The 20,497-nt window shown below is 43.2% G+C and overlaps 1 protein-coding gene across 1 annotated transcript in view; it reads left to right on the plus strand.

Annotated features, from left to right (window-relative positions):
* Positions 1-411: 411 nt before the first annotated feature.
* CDC23 (cell division cycle 23) overlaps positions 412-20,497 on the plus strand; it is a 28,274-nt gene continuing 8,188 nt past the window's right edge. The window contains exons 1-13 of the mRNA XM_067534938.1: positions 412-564; positions 1,441-1,513; positions 5,814-5,951; positions 6,215-6,257; positions 7,207-7,312; positions 14,403-14,535; positions 17,712-17,889; positions 17,997-18,094; positions 18,376-18,457; positions 19,020-19,173; positions 19,383-19,502; positions 19,838-19,913; positions 20,387-20,448. Coding sequence (XP_067391039.1) covers positions 437-564; positions 1,441-1,513; positions 5,814-5,951; positions 6,215-6,257; positions 7,207-7,312; positions 14,403-14,535; positions 17,712-17,889; positions 17,997-18,094; positions 18,376-18,457; positions 19,020-19,173; positions 19,383-19,502; positions 19,838-19,913; positions 20,387-20,448 — 1,391 coding nt within the window. The 5' untranslated portion in view covers positions 412-436. The remainder of the gene's footprint in view (positions 565-1,440; positions 1,514-5,813; positions 5,952-6,214; positions 6,258-7,206; positions 7,313-14,402; positions 14,536-17,711; positions 17,890-17,996; positions 18,095-18,375; positions 18,458-19,019; positions 19,174-19,382; positions 19,503-19,837; positions 19,914-20,386; positions 20,449-20,497) is intronic.

Genomic DNA, 20,497 nt, shown 5'->3' on the forward strand with positions numbered 1-20,497 from the left:
GCGAGGTCACCCTATAGGGAGAGCACTGAGGGGTGCAGGGTCACCCTGTGGGGGCAGGTAGTGAGAGATGCAGGGTCACCCTAAGGGGAGGGTCCAGGGTTGCCCTATGGGGAGAACGCTGAGGGGCGCAGGGTCCCCCTGTGAAGGGGGCACTGAAGGGCACAAGAGATTACGGGTGCTGGACAATGAGTCGGCAGAAATCGCCGCGCAGGCGCCGAGGAAGCCCGCCCCAACCGACTCCCTCCTGAAGGCTGCCCCTCCCCCTTTATTTCTGGTGTCTCGACTCTCGCCCAATCAGCAGCCAGGAATATGTGTATCCCGCTTTTATTGGATGGTATGCGGGGGCTGCTGCCCAATAGCAGTATAGTTGTTAGCGCTGCTTAGCGCGCTGTGGTTGTAGTCGGGCTGTGATTGGCCGGACTCTGTTATAGGCAAAATGGCGGCGACAGCGGTTCTACCCAGCCTCGGGAGCTGCGATTTCTCTGACTTGCGCGAGATCAAGAAGCAGCTTCTGAGTGTGGCGGAGCGGAGCCGTGAGCGGGGCTTGCAGCACAGCGGAAAATGGTGAGGGACGCCCGGCAAATGGAGGGGGCGGGGTCTGCAGCGCAGCGGGGAATGGTGAGGGGGGGCCCGGCAAATGGAGGGGGCGGGGTCTGCAGCGCAGCGGGGAATGGTGCAAATGGAGGGGGGGGGCAGCGCAGCGGGGAATGGTGAAGGGGGGGCCTGGCAAATGGAGGGGGCGGGGCCTGCAGCGAAGCGGGAAATGGTGAGGGGGGGGGCCGGCAAATGGAGGGGGCGGGGCCTGCAGCACAGCGGGAAATGGCGAGGGGGGGCCCGGCAAATGGAGGGGGCGGGGTCTGCAGCGATGCGGGGAATGGTGAGGGGGGGCCGGCAAATGGAGGGGGCGGGGTGATGGCGAGGGGGGCCCGGCAAATGGAGGGGGCGGGGCCTGCAGCGCATCGGGGAATGGTGAGGGGGGGGCCTGGCAAATGGAGGGGGCGGAGCCTGCAGCGATGCGGGGAATGGTGGTGGCAAATGGAGGGGGCGGAGCCTGCAGCGATGCGGGGAATGGTGAGGGGGGGCCGGCAAATGGAGGGGGCGGGGTCTGCAGCACAGCGGGAAATGGCGAGGGGGGGCCCGGCAAATGGAGGGGGCGGGGCCTGCAGCGCATCGGGGTATGGTGAGGGGGGGCCTGGCAAATGGAGGGGGCGGGGCCTGCAGCGAAGCGGGAAATGGTGAGGGAGCTGTGGGAGGTGTTGGCGTGCCTCCTCCTCTGTTCTTGTACACGTCAGGAGCCTGGGTCCTAGCTGAGCGCCCCAGCTGCTTCTGTGCTGGGATGCACTCTCCCGGATAAGGTGGGGGCCTCTGGTGGCCATGCCTGCGTGAGGGCTGCGGTAGGGGCTGTGGGGTGCTAATTTGTTTGAGGTCTCTTGGTTTCAGGGCCTCTGAACTGGCGTTTGCTCTGGATCCTCTGCCTCTGAGTGAGCTGCCGCCTGCTCCTGCACTCACAGAGGTATGGATGGCAAAGATAATGACACTAGCTGAAAATGAGCAGAAGCAGCTGCCTCTCTTGGGTGCCCTCCCTTCACACCCCAAAGGTTTTGTCTTTAAGGCTATGTTTACACTACAGTTTATGCCAGCATAATTTATGTCGTTCAGGGATATGAATAAACCACTGCCTTGAGTGACATAAATTATGCTGACATAAGTACTCCTGCGCACAGTGCTATGTTGGTGGGAGAGCTTCTGCTGATATAGCTTATGTTGTTCGTGGAGGTGGTTTTATTATGCTGACGGGAAAGCTCTCTCCCGTTGACATAGAGCATCTTCACTAGACATGCTGTAGTGGTGCAGCTGCATCGGTACAGCTGTGCCATCTCAGTGCTGTACCTGTAGATATGGCCTTGAGATCTGACTGGTTCTGTGCAAAGAGAACCTAGCCTAGCAGTGTATCCTGCTGTGTACCAGTTGAGAGAGGCAACTCCATCTTTAGTAGAGATGCCTTAGGATTGCTATGATGTTGCCCTTCCTGTATTACCACCAAGTCAGGGGACCTTCATATCACAATGTTGTTCCTTGACTTGATTGCAATGCCATCCAAGTTTGGAGCATAGACAGTACCTCAATTATGTTTCTGAACCAGAATAAAACTCTGGATACATGTTTAAAAGTGTTGGTCTAGGAATACAATTAAGGTCTTACATGAGCTATGGAATAGAACCATGTTATAAGTCCCTGTAGTGAAAAGGGCTCCGACATTGAGAGCCCTTTCTCAGATGAGTGTTAAATTTTCCAAAATAATACCCTTTGGGCTAAAATTTGGGAAGCTTCTCTGAAAGGCAGATTTCTACTGGAAAGTCTTTAACTTTCTTATTATCTCTTCTTTACTCTTCTATAAATATAAATGAGAGATGATGGTGTCTTTCACTTCAAGAACATTTTCAGGTATTTTTATTTGCATTTGGCTAGCTAAAAGGTCTTCAACATAAAGTACAGTCTAAGCCTTTTCCTAATCCTTACTGAGGAATATACTTTGCCAAGTCTGTAAAATAAAATTTAAATGTTTGGAACTAGCACGGTTAGTATGGCTTTAGATCAAGGATATCAAATAAGGACAATATCCAAATACACATGGGGGTGTTATTCTAATATGCAGTTGTTTGTGCTTTTTCCTTAATTATTTTTAAATCGGGAAATTTAGGCAAAAATCTTTATTAAAACAACATTATAGATGAACATTTAAACACACAAAAATCAGAAATTTCAAATTTATGAATCCCTCAATAACCATAACTTGGCCTCCATTTATATGTACTGAATTTCAATAACTACTGTTGCCATAAGGGTATGCCTTACTACAGGGGTGTCAAACTCATTTGCTATGGTGGGCAAGATTTGAATTAAATGTACTTCAGGTGGGCCTTACATACCATAAATCAAAATACTAGGCACAACCATTTGTATGTAGTAGTATATTTTATTTGTTAGATATCAGCAATGTAAAAACTGCAGTAAATTCACTTCTACAACTACTACTATTTTACGATTAAAAGAATCGATCAATGATAAAGAATTCTAGTACTGCGTGATGCCCCAAGACCACATTGTCCCTCTCCCGCCTTTTGGAGCACTGTGTCTCATGCACACAGCGCTCCACGCGCTGCCGCCAGAGTACACAGATCTTGTGATAGCGCATGACGCCGTGACATCTCACAGCAGCACGCGCTGCCTCCAGGGGCTGGACCAAAAAGGTTGGTGGGCCATATCCAGCCCGTGGGCCGGATGTTTGACACCCCTGCCTTACTATATATATGCACAGCGTGGCTGAAAGTTGCTCTGGGAACCGTAGCTTGAATTTCCAGGATTTTATGTCTTTCATTTGTAACACTATATTAAACCATACATCTAACAGTTGTCTCAGACTTTTAGGCCAGAAGGGACCATAATGATCAGATAATCTGACCTGCGCATTGCAGACCACAGACTTCACTCACCCGGCCACTTCAGTAATTGACCCCTAACCTCTGATTGAGTTACTGAAGTCCTCAAATCATGATTTAAAGACTTCAAGTTACAGAGAATTCACCATTTACTCTAGTTCAAACCTCTATCCGTGCTGCGGAGGAAGTGAAAAACCCTTAGAGTCTCTGCCAGTCTGGCCTGGGGGAAAATTCCTTCCCAAACCAAATATGGCAGTCAGTTGGACCCTGAGCATTTTGGCAAAACCAAACAGCCAGCCACCCGGGAAAGAATTCTCTAGTAATTCAGAGCCCTGCCCATCTAGTGTCCCATTACTGGCCGTTGGAGATATTTGCTGCTAGCATTCTCAGATCGGCTACATGTCGTTGTAGGCCGATTCATCCTACTATCCCCTCCATCAATTTATCAAGCTCAGTCTTGAAGCCATTTAGGTTTTTTTGCCCCCCCCCCCCCCCCCCCCCCCCCCCCCCCCCCCGCTCCCCTTGGAAGGCTGTTCCAGAACTTCATTCTTCTGATGGCTAAAAGTGTTGCCTAATTTCAAGCATAAACTTGTTGTTAGCCAGTTTATATCTATTTGTTCTTGTGTCAATATTGATGCTTAACTTAATTCCACTCCCTTCCTGGTATTTGTCCCTCTGATGTATTTATAGAGAGCAATCATATCTCCCCTCAGCCTTCATTGGGTTAAGCTAAACAAGCCAAGCTATTTGAGTCTCCTCTCATAAAGTAGGTTTTCAATTCCTCTGATCATCCTGGAAGCCCCTTTCTGTATCTGTTTCATTTTGAATTCATCTTTCTGAAACGTGAGAGAGCAGAATTGCATGCAGTATTTCAGATACGTTCTCACCGGTGCCTTGTATAATGATACTAACACTTCCTATCTGTACTGGAAATACCTTACCTGATCCATCCTAGGATTCCATTTGTCTTTTTCATGGCCGCATCACATTGATAGCTCACTGTCATCCTGTGATCAACCAATACACCCAATTCTCTCTGCTCTGTCACTTCCAACTGCTAAGTCCTCACTTTATAGCAAAAATTCTTATTGTTAGTCCCTAAATGCATGACTTTGTGTTATTAAATTTCATCTCATATCTATTACTCCAGTTTTCAATGTCATCCAAATGCAAAAAAAATTAACACATCAAGGCAGCAAATTTAAAATAATAAAAGCAAGAATGTATTAATTGCCATAACCAGTCAGTAGCTCATCTACTACAGTATCCTGTTTTCTAGAGTGACCAATACCAGATGCTTCCAAGAAAGCTATAATCTGTGTAATAGACAGCTGTGGAATACCTCACTGCAGGGGAAGTTTCTTCCTAATCTACCTATCCCTGTCATATATCTTCTCTGAACAATTCTAATCTTAATCTCTGATATGGAAGTCTTTTGTGACCTTTGATAATTCATGGCCTGTCTCTAGATCCCTTCTGTTTTTCTTTTTTTATATGGAGTGATCAGAATTGAGCAAAGTTTTCCAGGTGAGGGCATATCATTGATTTTACATAATGACATAGTAAATGTCATTATGCAAACTAAACTTAGAAATCATGGTTATTAATATTGTTCACAATTTTTCCCACTCTTATAAAAGCTAAAGTCACTATAATCGAAGAAGAAAAAATTCCTAATGTAAAACTTGTAGACTAATGCTAACCAACATTTTTAATAGCTCAAGACCATTCTGCAAGAAAAAAAATGTGTATAGGCCTCCACCATTTTGTAAGGAAAATGGGGCAATAATTGGGCAATGCTTAAAGATATGCTTCTGCAGAAAATAATCTGGTTTCTGACTACACCAATTTAATTATAATTGATTCATTATAAAGCATGGCTAAATATAAGTCCTACAGTTAGGCTCTATGGAGGCAGTGTAATGAAGGAGGTTTTAGAATTCTCTGGCTTTAAGTTTAAATTTACAGTCCTAAATTCTCAGTTAAATTACTTGCATTCCCTTGTCTCTCCCTTTCCTCACCTAAATTTATACTCTACATGCAGTCCTGCTGGGCTTACAGCTGACTAACTTATTGTAGTGGTTGATCACTTAATACTTTTATTTTCTGGAATTTTACTGTTTTGATACATTGTTTCAAACTAAGATTGAAATCTTCTTTACATAAAAGGATTGGGTGGTTGGGATGAAATGAGTGGTTGGGGAGAATGTCTGAAAGTATTCAAACTTTATTTGATGTGGGGGAGAGAATCTAAATCTGAGCTTCCAGAGCAGTGTTTTTGTTTTTTTTTTCCCTTCCTAACCATTTGTCACCATGAGAAGACTTCCAAGGAAGTTGAAACCATTGAGTTAATGAACTCTTTTCTCTCTTTAGGAGGATGCTCGTGATTTGGATGCCTATACATTAGCTAAGTCTTACTTTGATCTGAAGGAGTATGACAGGGCTGCATACTTTCTGCGGGGCTGCAAGAGCCAGAAGGCCTACTTCTTGTACATGTACTCCAGATACCTTGTAAGACAATGAGGAAAGCCATCCTTTAATACTGAATTTTTCACCACTGTCTTCCCACAGAGCCTTGCAGGTTATAGTTTTCCACTTATTCTCTTCCTGGCAATAATCTAGAAAGCCAGATTAATCCCTTGTTTTCCTGCTAAATCCAACAGAATTTTTTGTGGTGCTGCTGGGAGTTAGACTCAAGTGCTGTTAACAGAATTATATTGCAATCTGTGGAATAATGTATTGTAAAACTAGTTTTTTTCCTTCTGTTTTTACAGTCAGGAGAAAAGAAAAAAGATGATGAAACAGTGGATAGTTTGGGTAAGGATCTGCTTCTCTCACCTGGAATAGAGAACCCAACTTAATGAAAACAGAACTGTCAACAACATCTCTTTATGCAAACCATATTTGCTTTGTGGCCTGAGAGATTATATATGGTTGGGCAGTGTAGCTCTTTCTGCTGGGCGTATGCATGGTCTTCTATTCCTAAAGGCATTTGCCAGATTCTTAATATCTCACCCATTCCTAAAGAATGTAGGACACGCTTAAAAAATGGGGGGATTGGATGTCCATCTGCAAGATATGGTCCAGGAATTATATTGGGGAAGTTCTACAGCCCGTGCAGTACAGGAGGTCAGACTAGATGATCACAGTCGACCTTTCTGGCCTTAGAATCTATCAGTCCTACACACTTGTGACTCTGAAAAGGATTAGATGTAATAGTGGACAAGTAACTGTGATGCTGTAGCAAAAAGAGCTAATGTGATCCTTGTACAAGCAGGGGAATAGGGAGATGATTTTTACTTCCTATATACAGTACTACTGAGATCAGTACTGGAATACTATGTTCAATTCTGGTGTCAACATTTTAAAATCTGTTTAGTTTACCAAAAACATTGAGAAGTGACTTGATTACTCTATAAGTATCTTTATTTTTAATGATGAAGTTGATTAATCATAGAAACAAATAGCCAAAGTATGTGGTGGATTCTCTATTATCTGGATGTCTTTAAATCAAAACTGGATGTTTTTCTAAAAGATGTTTCTGTTCCATCAGAAGTTATGGGCTTGATACATTAATTATTAGGTGAAATTCTGTGGCCTGTTATGTATGAGATTAGACTAGGTGATTACAATGATCCTTTTCTGGTCTTTAAAAATCTGTGTCTCTAAACTGGTGGAAGCCACAAGCTAATGAACAATCCTGAAAGTACCATGGTAATCACTGAGGTACAGTCACTGAAAGCTAGCTGTATTCTCCTTCTTGCAGGCCCCCTGGAGAAAGGACAAGTAAAGAATGAAGCTCTAAGAGAGCTAAGGGTGGAGCTTGGCAAGAAACACAAAGCACAGGAGCTGGACGGTTTTGGCCTTTATCTGTAAGTGTCTTGGAGTTTTCATTGAACCCTTCCCTGAGAAGGTATGATGAGTGGGATGCAGATGCAGTAACCTCTGGAGCATTCTATGCTTCCTTGGCCCTTTTTCTAAGGGAGCTAAGGGGGAAGTAGTACCTTTTTGTTTGCTATTTTTCCAATATGTTTAGTGGCCACTAAGATTGCAGCAGGATGCACTCTGTCCACCTAAAATATTAAAAGAATGGAAACAAGAAATTAAAGGGAAAGACTGATGAATTCCTGTCCATTGTTGCCTAAGATTTTGCATTAGAGTGCAAGTTTGAAGCTTGGCTTCATAACGCTTTTTGATATCTGGAGTTGGAAGCAAATGTCTTTCTGTGCATAGGGATGCGTTACTGACAGCACTGTGTATTCCTTTCTGTCTTCATATTGACGAGTCTTTCCCCTTAACTTACTGTATTTCCACTCTCTTCAGGTTTGGGGTCAATAGTATGTCCTGCTGCAATTGTAACTGCCACTAAATTAGCTTTTTGTCTGCTAATTTCCTAGCTGTATGTGTGGTGTTTTTTGTTATACTTCAGTGCGTAGCTTTCTAGATTCAGGGAGAAGGGAAGCTGGAGAATTAGGGTGAAACTGTACTATTTTGTATATTTTTATCCCTGTTTAAAAGTTACTGAAGAGGGTGGATTGATTGAAATCATGATTGAAATAACCAAATGGAAAGCCTTGATTTAAATGGATGATTTAAATTAACATTTTCTAAAAAACTCATACTCATTGGTTAATATAATCATTAAAACATGTAGGATTACAACTAAATAGAGCCTTTAAACTAATTTGGTACATCTTTTTGCTACCAGAGAGGGTATGCTATACTTGAGCAATTATATAGCTTAATATTTTCAAATTCTTCTTAATTTTACATTTTTAGTATGTTGGAAAATGGTGAATGACATACTACTTATTTACTAGATAATTAACTTTTTGCTCATGATTTGCGTCAAGCTGCATTAGGATGGTAACTGGAATTTAATTAAACACACAAAACAGCATGTAAAATGTATTTTTATTAAACAAAGTAAGATCTTAATACAGTGCATGACCCATGGTACCATATTTATAAAGCTTGATCTCAAAAGTTAGATGTTTTCCCTAATTCTTTCTTTATATAGAAAAACAGCCTTTAACGCAAAGATTTTGATAGAGGTTAATGGATTCGGCATATTTATTTTTTATTTAAATGTTTTAAGAAAGTATAAGTTAAAGCCTTAACATATTTTGTATAAAATGAAATCTTAATTTAAAATAAGTTAATTTTTAAAAAGAAAAACTTACTATAATTTAAATTAAAATAAAAAATATCTAATTTGAATAAAAATCCTATTTTAATATTTTTTTTAAATAGTCAATTTTTATCCACACTGTACTGTAGGTATAAGAAGAGTAACCCTCCATGTTTAGTAGTGATGATGTAACTGATCAGCTGAAGGGAACCTCTGAAGGAGTTTGTGGCAACACTCTATACCCTCTCATGAACTACTGGAAGCTGGATACAGCCTGAAGCAGCTGCAGCAGCAGCGTGCATGTGTTTGCATTACATGTAGAGAGAACTTACAGCATAGCCATTCTTATGGTTTGCTTCAAATGGAATGAACAGAGCAGGGAAATTATCAAGTGATCCATCTCTTGTCATCCAAGTCCAGCATCTGGAGTCAGAGGCTTAGGGCTGGTTCACACTGACTGCGCGATTCGGCGGTAGTCGACGGGAGTTATGCAAACTACGCAGAGCCTACGTAGCCTTAGGGACACCCAGAGCAAGGGATTGCGTTGTTTTACCATTTTAGCTAGTAGCCATTGATGGACCTATCCTTAATGAACTTCTCATTCTTTTTTTAATTTACTTCTAGCCTCCACAACACCCCTAGCAATGAGTTCCTCAGGTTGACTGTGTATTGTGTGAAGAAGTACTGAGAGACTACTTTTATTTGTTTTAAACCTGGTGCCTATTAATTTCATCAGCTGACCCCAGGTTCTTGTGAAATGTGAAGGGATAGATAATACTTCCTTATTTACTTTCTCCATACTATTCATGATTTTATACACCTCTATCATATCTCCCTTTGCTTTGGCTTTTTCCAAGTCAAATAGTCCCAGTCTTTTTAATCTCTCCTCATATGGAAGTTTTTCCATACCATTAATAATTTTTTGTTGCCCTTTTCTGTACTTTTTCCAATTCTGATGTATCTTTTTTGAGATGGGGCGGCCAGAACTGCACACAGTATTCAAGGTGAGGGTGTACCATGGATTTATATAGTGGCTTTATGATATCTAGTGTCTTATTATTTATCCCCCTCCTTATGGTTCCTAACATTCTGTTAGCTTTTTTGACTGCTGCTGTACCGTGAGCAGATGTTTTCAGAGACTATCCACAATGACTCCAAGATCTTTCTTGAGTAGTAACAGCTAATTTAGACTCCATCATTTTGTCTCTAGAGCTGGGATTATGTTCTCCAATATGCACTGCTTTGCATTTATCAACATTGAATTTCACCTGCCATTTTGTCACCCAGTTTTGTGAGAACCCTTTTTAACTCTTCGCAGTCAAGTTTCCACTTAACTATCTTGAGTAATTTTATGTCATCTGCAAACTTTGCCACCTCACTGTTTACCCCTTTTTCCAGAACATTCATGAATATGTTTGAACAGCACTGGTCCCAATATAGATTTCTGGGGGACACCGCTATTTACCTCTCCATTCTGAAACCCGACTATTTATTCCTACCCTTTGTTTCCTGTCTTTTAACCATTTACTGATCTAGAAGAGGATCTTTCCTCTTATCCCATGACTGCTTTGTTTATTTAAGATTTTTTGGTAAGTGACCTTGTCAAAGGCTTTCTGAAAGTCCAAGTACACTGTGTTGACTGGATCACCCTTGTCCACATGTTTATTGACCCCCTTTGAGAATTCTAACAGACTGGTGAGGCATGATTTTCCATTATAAAAGCTGTGTTGACTCTTCTCCCATAAACCATGTTCATCTGTGTCTGATAATTCTGTTCTTTACTATTGTTTCAACCAGTTTACCTGGTACTGAAATTAGGCTCACTGGCCTGTAATTGCCAGGATCACCGTTGGAGCCTTTTTAAAAATTGGTGTCACATTAGCTATCCTCCAGTCATCTGGTACAGAAGTTGATTTAAATGCTAAGTTACATACCACTGTAAGGAGTTTTTCAATTTCATATTTGAGTTCCTTCAGAACTATTGGGTGAATATCATCTTGTCCTGGTGACTTATTACTGTTTAATTTATCAGTTTGTTCCAAAGCCTCTTCTGTTGACATCTCCATCTGTGAGGGTTCCTTAGTTGTCCTTTAAAAAGAATGGCTAGTTGTGGGAATGTCCCTCATGTGCTCTGTAATTAAGAGCAATGCAAGCAGTTCATTTAGCATCTCTGTAATGGCCATGTCTTCCTTGAGTGCTTCTTTAGCAACTTGATTGTTCAGGGGCCCCACTGATTGTTTGGCAGGCTTCCTGCTTTCTGTTCTTAAAATTTGGGTTTTTTTGCTGTTAGAGTCTTTTGCTAGTTGCTCTTCAAATACTTATTTGGCCTCTTTAATTATATGTATACTTGACTTAGAAGGGAGCATGAACTCTGGCATTTTCCTTAGTAGGATATGACATCCAGTTTTTAAAGGATGCCTTTTTGCCTCTAGCTCCTTTTATTCTGTTTAGCCATGATGGCATTTTCTTGGTCCTCTTATCCCAATTTAAAAAAATATACCTTTAATCTCAGCCTTTATTATGGTGTTTTTTAAACATTTCCATGCAGCTTGTAGGCATTTCACATTTGTGACTGTTACATTTAATTTCCATTTAATTATCTTCCTCACTTTTGTGTAGCCCTCCTTTCTGAAGTTAAACGTTACTGTGTTGGGCTTCGCTGGTACTTTCTTGCCCACAAGGATCTTTATTATCTTTGCATTACTGGGCAGTTTAGCTATATTTACCTCTTGGACCAGATCCTGTGTGCCACTTAGGACTAAATCAACCCTTTGTGGGTTCCAGGACTAACTGCTTCAATAAGTAGTCATTAATGACATCTGGAAACTTAAGCTCTGAATTCTTTCCTGGGGTGACATGTTCCCAGTCAATATGGGGATAGTTGAAATCCCCCATTATTATTGGGTTTCCCTAAACATTTTTCAGTCACCATCACCATCCTGGTCAGGTGGTTGGTAATATATTCCTACTGCTACACTCTTGTTGTTCAAGTATGGAATTTCTATCCATAGAGATGCTATGGTACAGTTTGTTTCATTTAAGATTTTTACTATATTTGACACTCTGCTTCTTTCACATATAGTGCCACTGTCCTACCAGCATGACCTACTCTGTCTCCCTGTGTATTTTGTACACTGGTATTACCATGTCCCATTGACTACCATTATTCTACCAAGTTTCTGTGAAGACTATTATCTTAATATCCTCATTTAATTCCAGGACTCAAGTTCACTCCTCTTAGTATTTAGACCTCTAGCATTTGTATAGAAGTACTTATAAAATTTGTCACTTTTTAGTAGTATGCCTTTATGTGTTGAAAAAGAATCCCATTCAATTACTTTTGAGTGTTTCTCTTCAGTTACTTCCTGTACTTAATCAACTTCAATTCCCTCCTCTTTACTAGGGTATAGAGAATCCCCATTAATAGATATGCTCATTGTACTCCCTTCTTCTCGGCTTTTGATCCCTGCCAATATGAAGCATGTCTTTAACCTTCAAAGTTCTCAACCTGCAAATGTGGTGACTGTCATTTTGGCCAACTCTAGGATTTGAACTGATGACCTCCAGAGTTAGAACCATGAGTCTTTTACTGCTTGAGCCAAAAAGCCAGACTTTCAAGTTGAGTTGTGACAGATTCACGTCTTGTGTGGAATGGGCACAGCGGGAGGACATAGGGCATCCACTGACTAGTGGGCTACGCAAGCAAAATGTATGATAAATGATGAGTGCAAAATGTGTATTATGGTGAGTCACACCATAATTTGCAGATTGTGTTTAAAAGTTAATGGTAATCTATTTTGAAGGAGTCTTCTCACTGTCTGAATTAGATGCAACCACACTATTGCCCCTACCTCCACAGATCTGCAGCAGGATTTGAACCCCCCATGACCTTTTGATCCATGGCTTAGATCCTTACTACTTGCTGAAGTGTGAGCCCCTTTTAAACAAATCATTGGAGGAGGGCTTGATTAATGACTTCTGACAGGGAAGCAAAGGGAAGCCACAAGAGCAGTCATGTGCCCTCCCCAGCACCATGGGTGCATTGTTTCAAGTGCCCAGAACAGCCGGCAAGTGCCGCAGAGGGGTGAGGCTGGGGATGCCTGGCCACTGGCTCCTAAACTGTGCTGGGCTCAGCTGCTAGTCCTGGCTGGGTTATGGGAAGACAGGACATCCCCTGAAAGGAGTGGCCGGTCCAGGTCAGAAACCCCCCTGTCCCCTCCAGAAATCTTCCCCGGCTGCAGGAAGCTTCCCCTTCCACCCCCATTTTGCCTCAGCTGTGGGGGGTGGGTCACTGTATGGGGAGCTGCTTCCCCGTCCACCCAACCCCTGTGCATCCAGAGTCTCCACACCCAGACTCCCCTGCCAAGCCTCACCATTTGCAACCGGATCCCTTCTGCACCACCCCACCCCTGTACTCAGACAACCCCCTGCTGAGCTCCCTGCAGCCAGATCCCCATCCCACTGAGCCCTAACCACCTTCACCTGCAGAGTCCCCTTCCCCCTTCATCCAGAACCTCCCAATGAGCCTGTATGTATCCAGATCTCTCCTCCCCCCACACACACAGACCCCCCCACCAAGCTGCCCGCATCCAGATTGCCCCACACAAAACTCTCTCACTCCATACCTGAATCTCCCCACACTAAACCCCTCCACACTTGGATCCTGCCAGGCTGAGCCTGCCTGCCTCTCACCTGAATCAGGAGTCAGGGCTGGGTGTGTAAGACTGTCTCTCTCGCTTGCTATCTTGGTGTGCCTGGTGCAGAGGGGCAGGGCCCTAGTGTGTTTCTGGGGCTGGACCAGCCCTTGCGCTGTGTTAGGGTTTGGTGCAGCCTCATTGCAGAATCAGTGTCCCAAGATGAAGGGCTTCAGGGTGATCTCCCACTTCTGTGCAGCCAGAGCCTCCACATTTATTTATTGACAAATAAAATATGCAGAATTTTAAAATATTGTGTGCAGAATTTTTAAGTTTTGGTGCAGAATTCCCTCAGGAGTACTTCATGCACACTTTCCCTGTGTGTTACTTAAGTATTTATTATTCAGCAGTAGAACACTGATGATCAGGAATCTTAGATAGTATACCTGGCTCTGGTACAGGAGTGTGGTTTACAGTGGTTAGAGATAAGATAACCAAAACTTGGGAAGTTACTCTGAAAGGCACTGTGGTGCAGTGGATAAAATTGGGGTTAGTCTTGTTAGAGACCTGGGTTGTGGGCCTGCAGTGATCTTGTATAAACTCTCTGCTAACTTATTTTTAAAAATGGGGGGTGTTCAGAAACTCTTCCTTGTTTTCTAGGTTGGAGTTTATGGCCTTAGCCAATAATAAGGTTAGTTAGAAGGGGTGAGATTTGAACTCCTGGTCTTTTATTTCACAGTTCTCTGCTAAAATTTTATGAAAGTTTCTATAGACAAACATTACCTATGCATAACTGATAATAAAGGAATCGGCACATGAGAAGCAACCATGTGGCCAAAAGACAGGTGAATTAGATATTTTGCAAAACAGGATAAAGAAAAGTGAGACACTGATGAAAAATTGCTAAAAGGGTGACTTTTAATGTTTCTCTCTACTATTTTTCAAATCACTATGAAAAATTCATATAGGGCTCAGAGTTTATATTCTGTGGCTTGGTTTTTGCTATTTTAATTGGATTTTTACAGTTTAAGGCTCCTGTTAAACTGAACTCTAGTGTTCTTGTTGCACCATTGTCTGTCACTGGAGAGTCTGGTGGTTCCCCTCTTGTAGCTCTTCGCTTGTTCGAGGCTCTGACATGAGGGTGCGGCTGGCAGAAGTGGATGGTGCACAGAGTTACACTGGCGTCTCTCTGTGCAGGTATGGCGTCGTGCTGCGGAAGCTGGACCTGGTGAAAGAGGCCACAGATGCGTTTGTTGAAGCTACCCATGTTCTGCCTTTGCACTGGGGAGCCTGGCTGGAGCTCTGTAATCTGATCACAGACAAAGAGATGGTAAAGCTTAGCTTTAGTTTGTGGCTCAAGCCAATGGCTGATGGAATAATGTCCCAGGATTGGCATTACTCTTGGCTTTATTCTCAGATCAGAAGCTCATCAGTAAGGATAAAATTATGTCTGTGATTTCCTGTGACATTTTCTGCTTCAGCTAAGGGTGTGGGGTAAGAGCTGTCAGCCAATGGGTAGCCTGGCCATTCCCTGCCCCCATGGTTGGGGAGAAAGGGGAACCCGGGGCTCCAAGCCGCAGTGAGCAGTGGGGGATCCCTGGAGCGCCCTGCTGCCTGCAGCTCCCAGGCACTGTGGGCAGTCAAGGCTCCCAGCTGCTGCTGGCGGCCCCTGCAGCTCCCAGCCACCGTGGATGGTGGTGGGGGGCCCCTGAGCTCTGATCCTCCACCACAGGTGGTGGGGAGCCCCTGGAACTCAGAGTTGCTACGGTCGGCTCTTTGAGCTCAAAGCAGCCCCAGGGGGCCTCCACATATCCAAGCTGCTGTGGGGGGCAGTGTGAGCTCGGGAGCTCCCATTTGCTGACGGGAGTGGGGTGGGGGAGACAACACTCTGGAGCTCCCAGACCCTGGCCCCATAGAGTGGGGGAGAGTGCCCTCATCCCCAACTCCCTGCCTTTGCAGGCAGGGGTGGTGTGGTGGGAACAGGACCCTGCCTTGCTGCTCTCATCCCATCCCTATCCCACTCCCCAGTCAACCCCGTTTTGTCATAGTTAGTTATTTTGAGTAAAAGTCAAGGAGAGGTCACGGCTTCCATGAATTTTTGTTTATTGTCCATGACCTCTCCCTGACTTTCACTCAAAATAACTGGGACAAAATCTTAACCTATCTTGTTGAAACTGCTGCTGAACTTCACCTGCTTATGTAGTCTGGAATGATTTACTGCAGACAGGATCTGGGTAATAGGAAAAATCTATCTCTGACTTTTCTCTCTGAGGATCTGAATCCATCCCCATGTGTAAGTGAAGGCAGCAATTTAAAAACAAAAGATTATAACCTATGGGAAAGTAGACAGCAGTCAATATCAATTACAGTTATTGAAGTGTATAACATTGATAAGGGAAACTAAAGACATCAGGGCAAAATCTCTGGCTCTCATCAAGAAGTTGTTAAAGTATATCAGGAATGAAAGAAATCCTAATACTGTCTAGACCCATTACTAGATGGCAATGGTAACATTGTTATTGATGCAGAAAAGGCAGAAGTGTTCAATAAGTTTTCTGTTCTGTATTTGGAAAAAAACAGAATGATTTCATATTGCATGAGTATGAACTATTTTCCAGTCCATTAATGATTAAAAAGGATGCTAAACAGCATCTGCTGAGGGTGAATATTTTAAATCACTAGGGCTGGATAACTTACACTCAAGAGTCCTACAAGAATTGGCTGAGGTGATCTCTGGCCTGCTGATGTTATTTTTTCATAAATCTTGGCATATTGGGAAAATTCCTGAAGACTGTAAGAGTGCTAATGTTGTGCCAATATTCAAAAAGTGCATGTCAGTTGACTTGGGTAGTAATAGGCCAAAATAATGGAAAATCTGATTCAATTAATAAAGAATTAAAACTGGTCAATGTAGTTTTATGGAAAATATGTCTTGTCAAACAAACCTGATTTTCATTTTCTGAAGTGATGACAAATGTGGTTGATAAAGGTAACTGCATGAATGTAATTTACCATTCACTGTTGGTATTGCTGTAGTGCCTTGGAGCCCTAGGCATAGACTAGGACCCCTTGTGGTAGGTGCTGTACAAACACAGAACAAAAAGATAGTGCCATGCTTTGAATTCTGTGAAGTGCCTGATACTGGCTCACATTCTGATTTAAAAAAAGAAAAAGCACTGTATAATATAAATAAAGCCCATCTTAACTGGATTAAGAATGGACAGAGATCTCAACATGTTGCTGTGAATGGGGAGTCATCATCAAATAGAGGTGTTTCTGGTGGGGTTTCACAGGGATCGGTGTGAGGCCCGACACTACTCAGTATTTTCATCAGTAATCTGAAAATAAATATAAAATCAGCAGATGACACAAAGATTGATGGAACAGTAAATAAGATTAGGGCAGTCATGTTTGTAGAGCAGTCTGGATCTTTTGGTAAGATGGACCAATTCAAACAATGCGTTTTAATAAAGCCAAATAAGGTCAGATATCTAGGAGCAACAATTGTAGGTCATACCTACAGAATGGGAGACTGTATCTTGGACACCTAAGACTCTGAAAAGGTTTTAAGCATAGTGGACCAGCAACTGAACATCAGCTCCCAGGACAGTGATGCGGCAAAAAGGGCTAATATGATCCTTGGCTATGTAAACGGGAGTAGTGAGATGATTTTACCTCTATATATGTCATTGCTGAGACTGATATTGGTATACCATGTGTGATTTTTAGAGGCCATATTTTAAAAAGAATATTGAAAAAATTGAGAGGTCCAGAGAAGAGCCACAAAAATGACATGAGGGCTGAAGAAAATGCCTATGAGTGAGAGATTTAAAGAGCTCAATCCGGTTAGTTTATCAAAAAGATCAAACGGTGACTTGATTATGGTGTACAGGTATCTTAATGGGGAGAGACTGCCTGGTGCTAAAGGGCCTTTTAGTCTAGTGGAGATGGTCATAACAAGAAAAAATCAGTGGAAGTTAAAACCAGACAAGTTCAAATTAGAAATAAGACATACATTTTTAGCAGTGAGAGTGATTTAACAATAGAAACAAACTACCAAGGAATCTGGATTCTCCATCTCTTGAAGTCTTCAGATCAGTGCTGGTTGTGTCTCTGCTTTAGTCAAGTAAATTATTGGGCTGAGTGCCGGAATAACTGGATGAAATTTTATGGCCTGTGTTATACAGGAGGTCGGACTAGATGATTTAAGTGTCCCTTCTGATCTTTAAAATCTATTCATCTGTAGTCAGGATTGAATCCTTTTATAGAAGTAACTGATATTAAGTTGATAGTATCTTTTAATTCAAGCTTTTGTCTCGGTTTTGGCACCAGTGGGTGGAGTTACTGTCTAAGGAGAAGACTTTGTTGGGAAGGATGAAAGAACTGCCCTTTGTCCTCTAAAGATCCAGCTGCATGGTGAAGAGAGTGCTGATGTTTTCCCTTTCCTTGGAATGATGTGGATTGTCCTCTTAGTGTGTCACTTCTTTGTTGTTTGGTTGTTGCCAGCTGAAGTGCCTGTCCTTGCCAGATACCTGGATGAAGGAGTTTTTCCTGGCACACATTTACACAGAGCTGCAGCTGATAGAAGAGGCTCTGCAGAAGTACCAGAGTCTCATTGATGCAGGATTCTCCAAGAGCACCTACATCATTTCCCAGATTGCAGTTGCCTACCATAATATCAGAGGTCTGTGAACTCAGATGATGGGGGGAGGGGTGCAGAGGTGGGCCTTCTACTATAAACTCAGCATCAATCAGCAGCACTCACTGATGTCTGCCTTCATCTATCTGCAGATATAGACAAAGCTCTCTCTATCTTCAATGAGTTAAGGAAACAAGACCCATACAGGATAGAAAACATGGACACCTTCTCCAATCTGCTGTATGTCCGGGTGAGCCACCCCTTTCTCTTGCCCACACTCCTGTGCAGTAAATTACACTAGCTCACACAGGAAGCATTTTACAGTTTCTTAGCAGAATACCTGAATTAAGTCAGTCCACTCATATGAATGCTAATGTCTCTCTCTGGACATAGCCTTGCAGTTGTCTTCTTTTCCCTTCCTCCCCTGTGGAGCGGTATGCCAGGTGCGTGTTTCTAATTTCCCTACCCTTTTTCTCTCTGAAGTGGTATCACACTTGTCCCCCTAGCAATCTCCTTCCTCTTTTCCACCAGAGCATGAAGCCTGAGTTGAGCTACCTGGCTCACAATCTGTGTGAGATTGACAAGTATCGGGTTGAGACCTGCTGTGTGATAGGTGAGTGCCATCTCTTCTACTAGATTCAGTCACCCAGTCTACAAAGGGTGGGAAGAAGGTTTACTGATCCCTCTCTACAGGAAATGTTAGCAGGTCTGTTGAGTCTAGGCTGGCTGAAGCAGCTCTCATTCAGGGTAAAACAAAAGATGAAATGATTTTGCAGCAAAAGAAGTCAATGCAGTGTTGGCAGTGCACAGAGGTGATGATGCAAGTCTTCGGTGGACCCACTCTATGCAGCTCTGAGATCCTGGAATACTGTTGCTTGGTTCTGGGCACTTAGTGCCCAAACGGATGTGGGATTTATTAGTTTGTGGGATAGTTTTCAAAAGTAAGGGGTGGAAACTTCTTCTGTTGGCACAAATAAAATGAACTGGACAAAGAGCATTGGAGAACAGACGGACATCAGACTGGGGCTTAGAGTTATGCAATGAATTGGATCTGACTTAATAGGGTTCTCCCTTCTCGAATATATATGAAAAAATCATAGATGCCGCTGCTCATATCTGTTTTTAATCCCCTGCTTCTTTTTCCTGTTCACTTTATTCCCCTGACCATCCTCTAGGGAATTACTATAGTCTACGTTCCCAGCATGAAAAAGCAGCACTCTATTTCCAGAGAGCCTTGAAACTGAATCCTCGGTATCTTGGAGCCTGGACCCTCATGGGACATGAGTACATGGAAATGAAGAACACATCTGCAGCTATCCAGGCTTATAGGTGTGTGTGTGCAAAAGCCATGAAAGGCAGAGAATGGCCTCTGGGTGTGCCTGAGGTATTGACAGATTTGACAGGAGGGGAGGAGTGTCTTGTGTGGTCTTGTTAGGAACTCTCTTTTGTTGGTTCATATTCTTAACCCCCAAACTCTGACTTGCTTTGGCTCCTGTGTGGTTCCGAACACTTACACCCCTTTCTCTTTTCTTTGGCAGACATGCAATAGAGGTGAACAAGAGGGACTACAGAGCCTGGTATGGACTGGGGCAAACATATGAGATCCTCAAGATGCCATTTTACTGTCTCTATTACTACCGACGGGCCCACCAGCTCAGGTAAAGCTGGAAACATACCTGTGTCTGTTGGCAGTTCAGAGCGAACACCATCAGCTGAGGGAGTCAAATATAAACTGAGTTTCAGGAGGCAACAATGACTTAGTGTATGCTGTTTCGCTGTAGTGATTGTGTTCTGTAGAAATTCCATTCAGCCTCTTATGTTGAGGTGTCAATCGAGGTTTAGTAGGACTCTGGATATCTGCAGGGTAGAGAAGAGTGTAGGTAGGTAGTGTATGCAGTGGTAGGGTCCATCATTCAGTTAGCTTGAGATAATACCAACTTCTGAGGTAGCCTGACTTTCCTGAACCAGCTTGACTGGCTGTTGTCTCTCACAGACCCAATGATTCCCGTATGCTGGTTGCTCTGGGGGAGTGTTATGAGAAACTCAATCAGCTTGTGGAAGCCAAAAAGGTAAGTGAAGGCTCAGACGTGCTGTGCAGCAGGCTGGGCATCCAGGTGGCTGGCAGGGAAGCAGGCAGAAGCACAGACCTCGTTAGTACTCCATGTCCTCCAGAGCTGTTTTCCTCTGCACACCTAAAAAGTAATGAATGGGGAATAGTGCTCAGATTGGCTATTCTGTTCCCTTCAGTCCTGACCTTGATTCCAGGGTGGGTGGGGGAGCTGTGTACAGTATGCAGTCTGGGCCTAATCTTAGCAGGTTCCTGTTATAATTGTGACTTCAGGGGAAGTTCTGTACTAACCATCTGCCCAGGGCAGTTGGTGAATATGTCTGCTGTGGCCTTCTGGAAAACTTTCTTTCCTCATGCTTCTCTGCTTGAGGTGCATTGCAGTGACTGGGTCTGTATGTGGCCTGTATGCACCCACTGCATGCTAGAGAAGACATTGTGCTGAGGTGCTTGTGTGACTCTCTCCCTTCTTGACAGTGTTATTGGAGAGCTTATGCTGTGGGAGATGTGGAGAAAATGGCATTGGTGAAACTAGCCAAGTGAGTATGGCTCAGCATTTATTCTCAATATTCTGTAAAAAGCACTGTG

The sequence above is a fragment of the Emydura macquarii genome, unplaced genomic scaffold, assembly GCF_026122565.2.
Source record: "Emydura macquarii macquarii isolate MOO-44397 ecotype Brisbane River unplaced genomic scaffold, CSIRO-AGI_Emac_v2 contig_378, whole genome shotgun sequence".
Taxonomy (NCBI): Eukaryota; Metazoa; Chordata; order Testudines; family Chelidae; genus Emydura; species Emydura macquarii.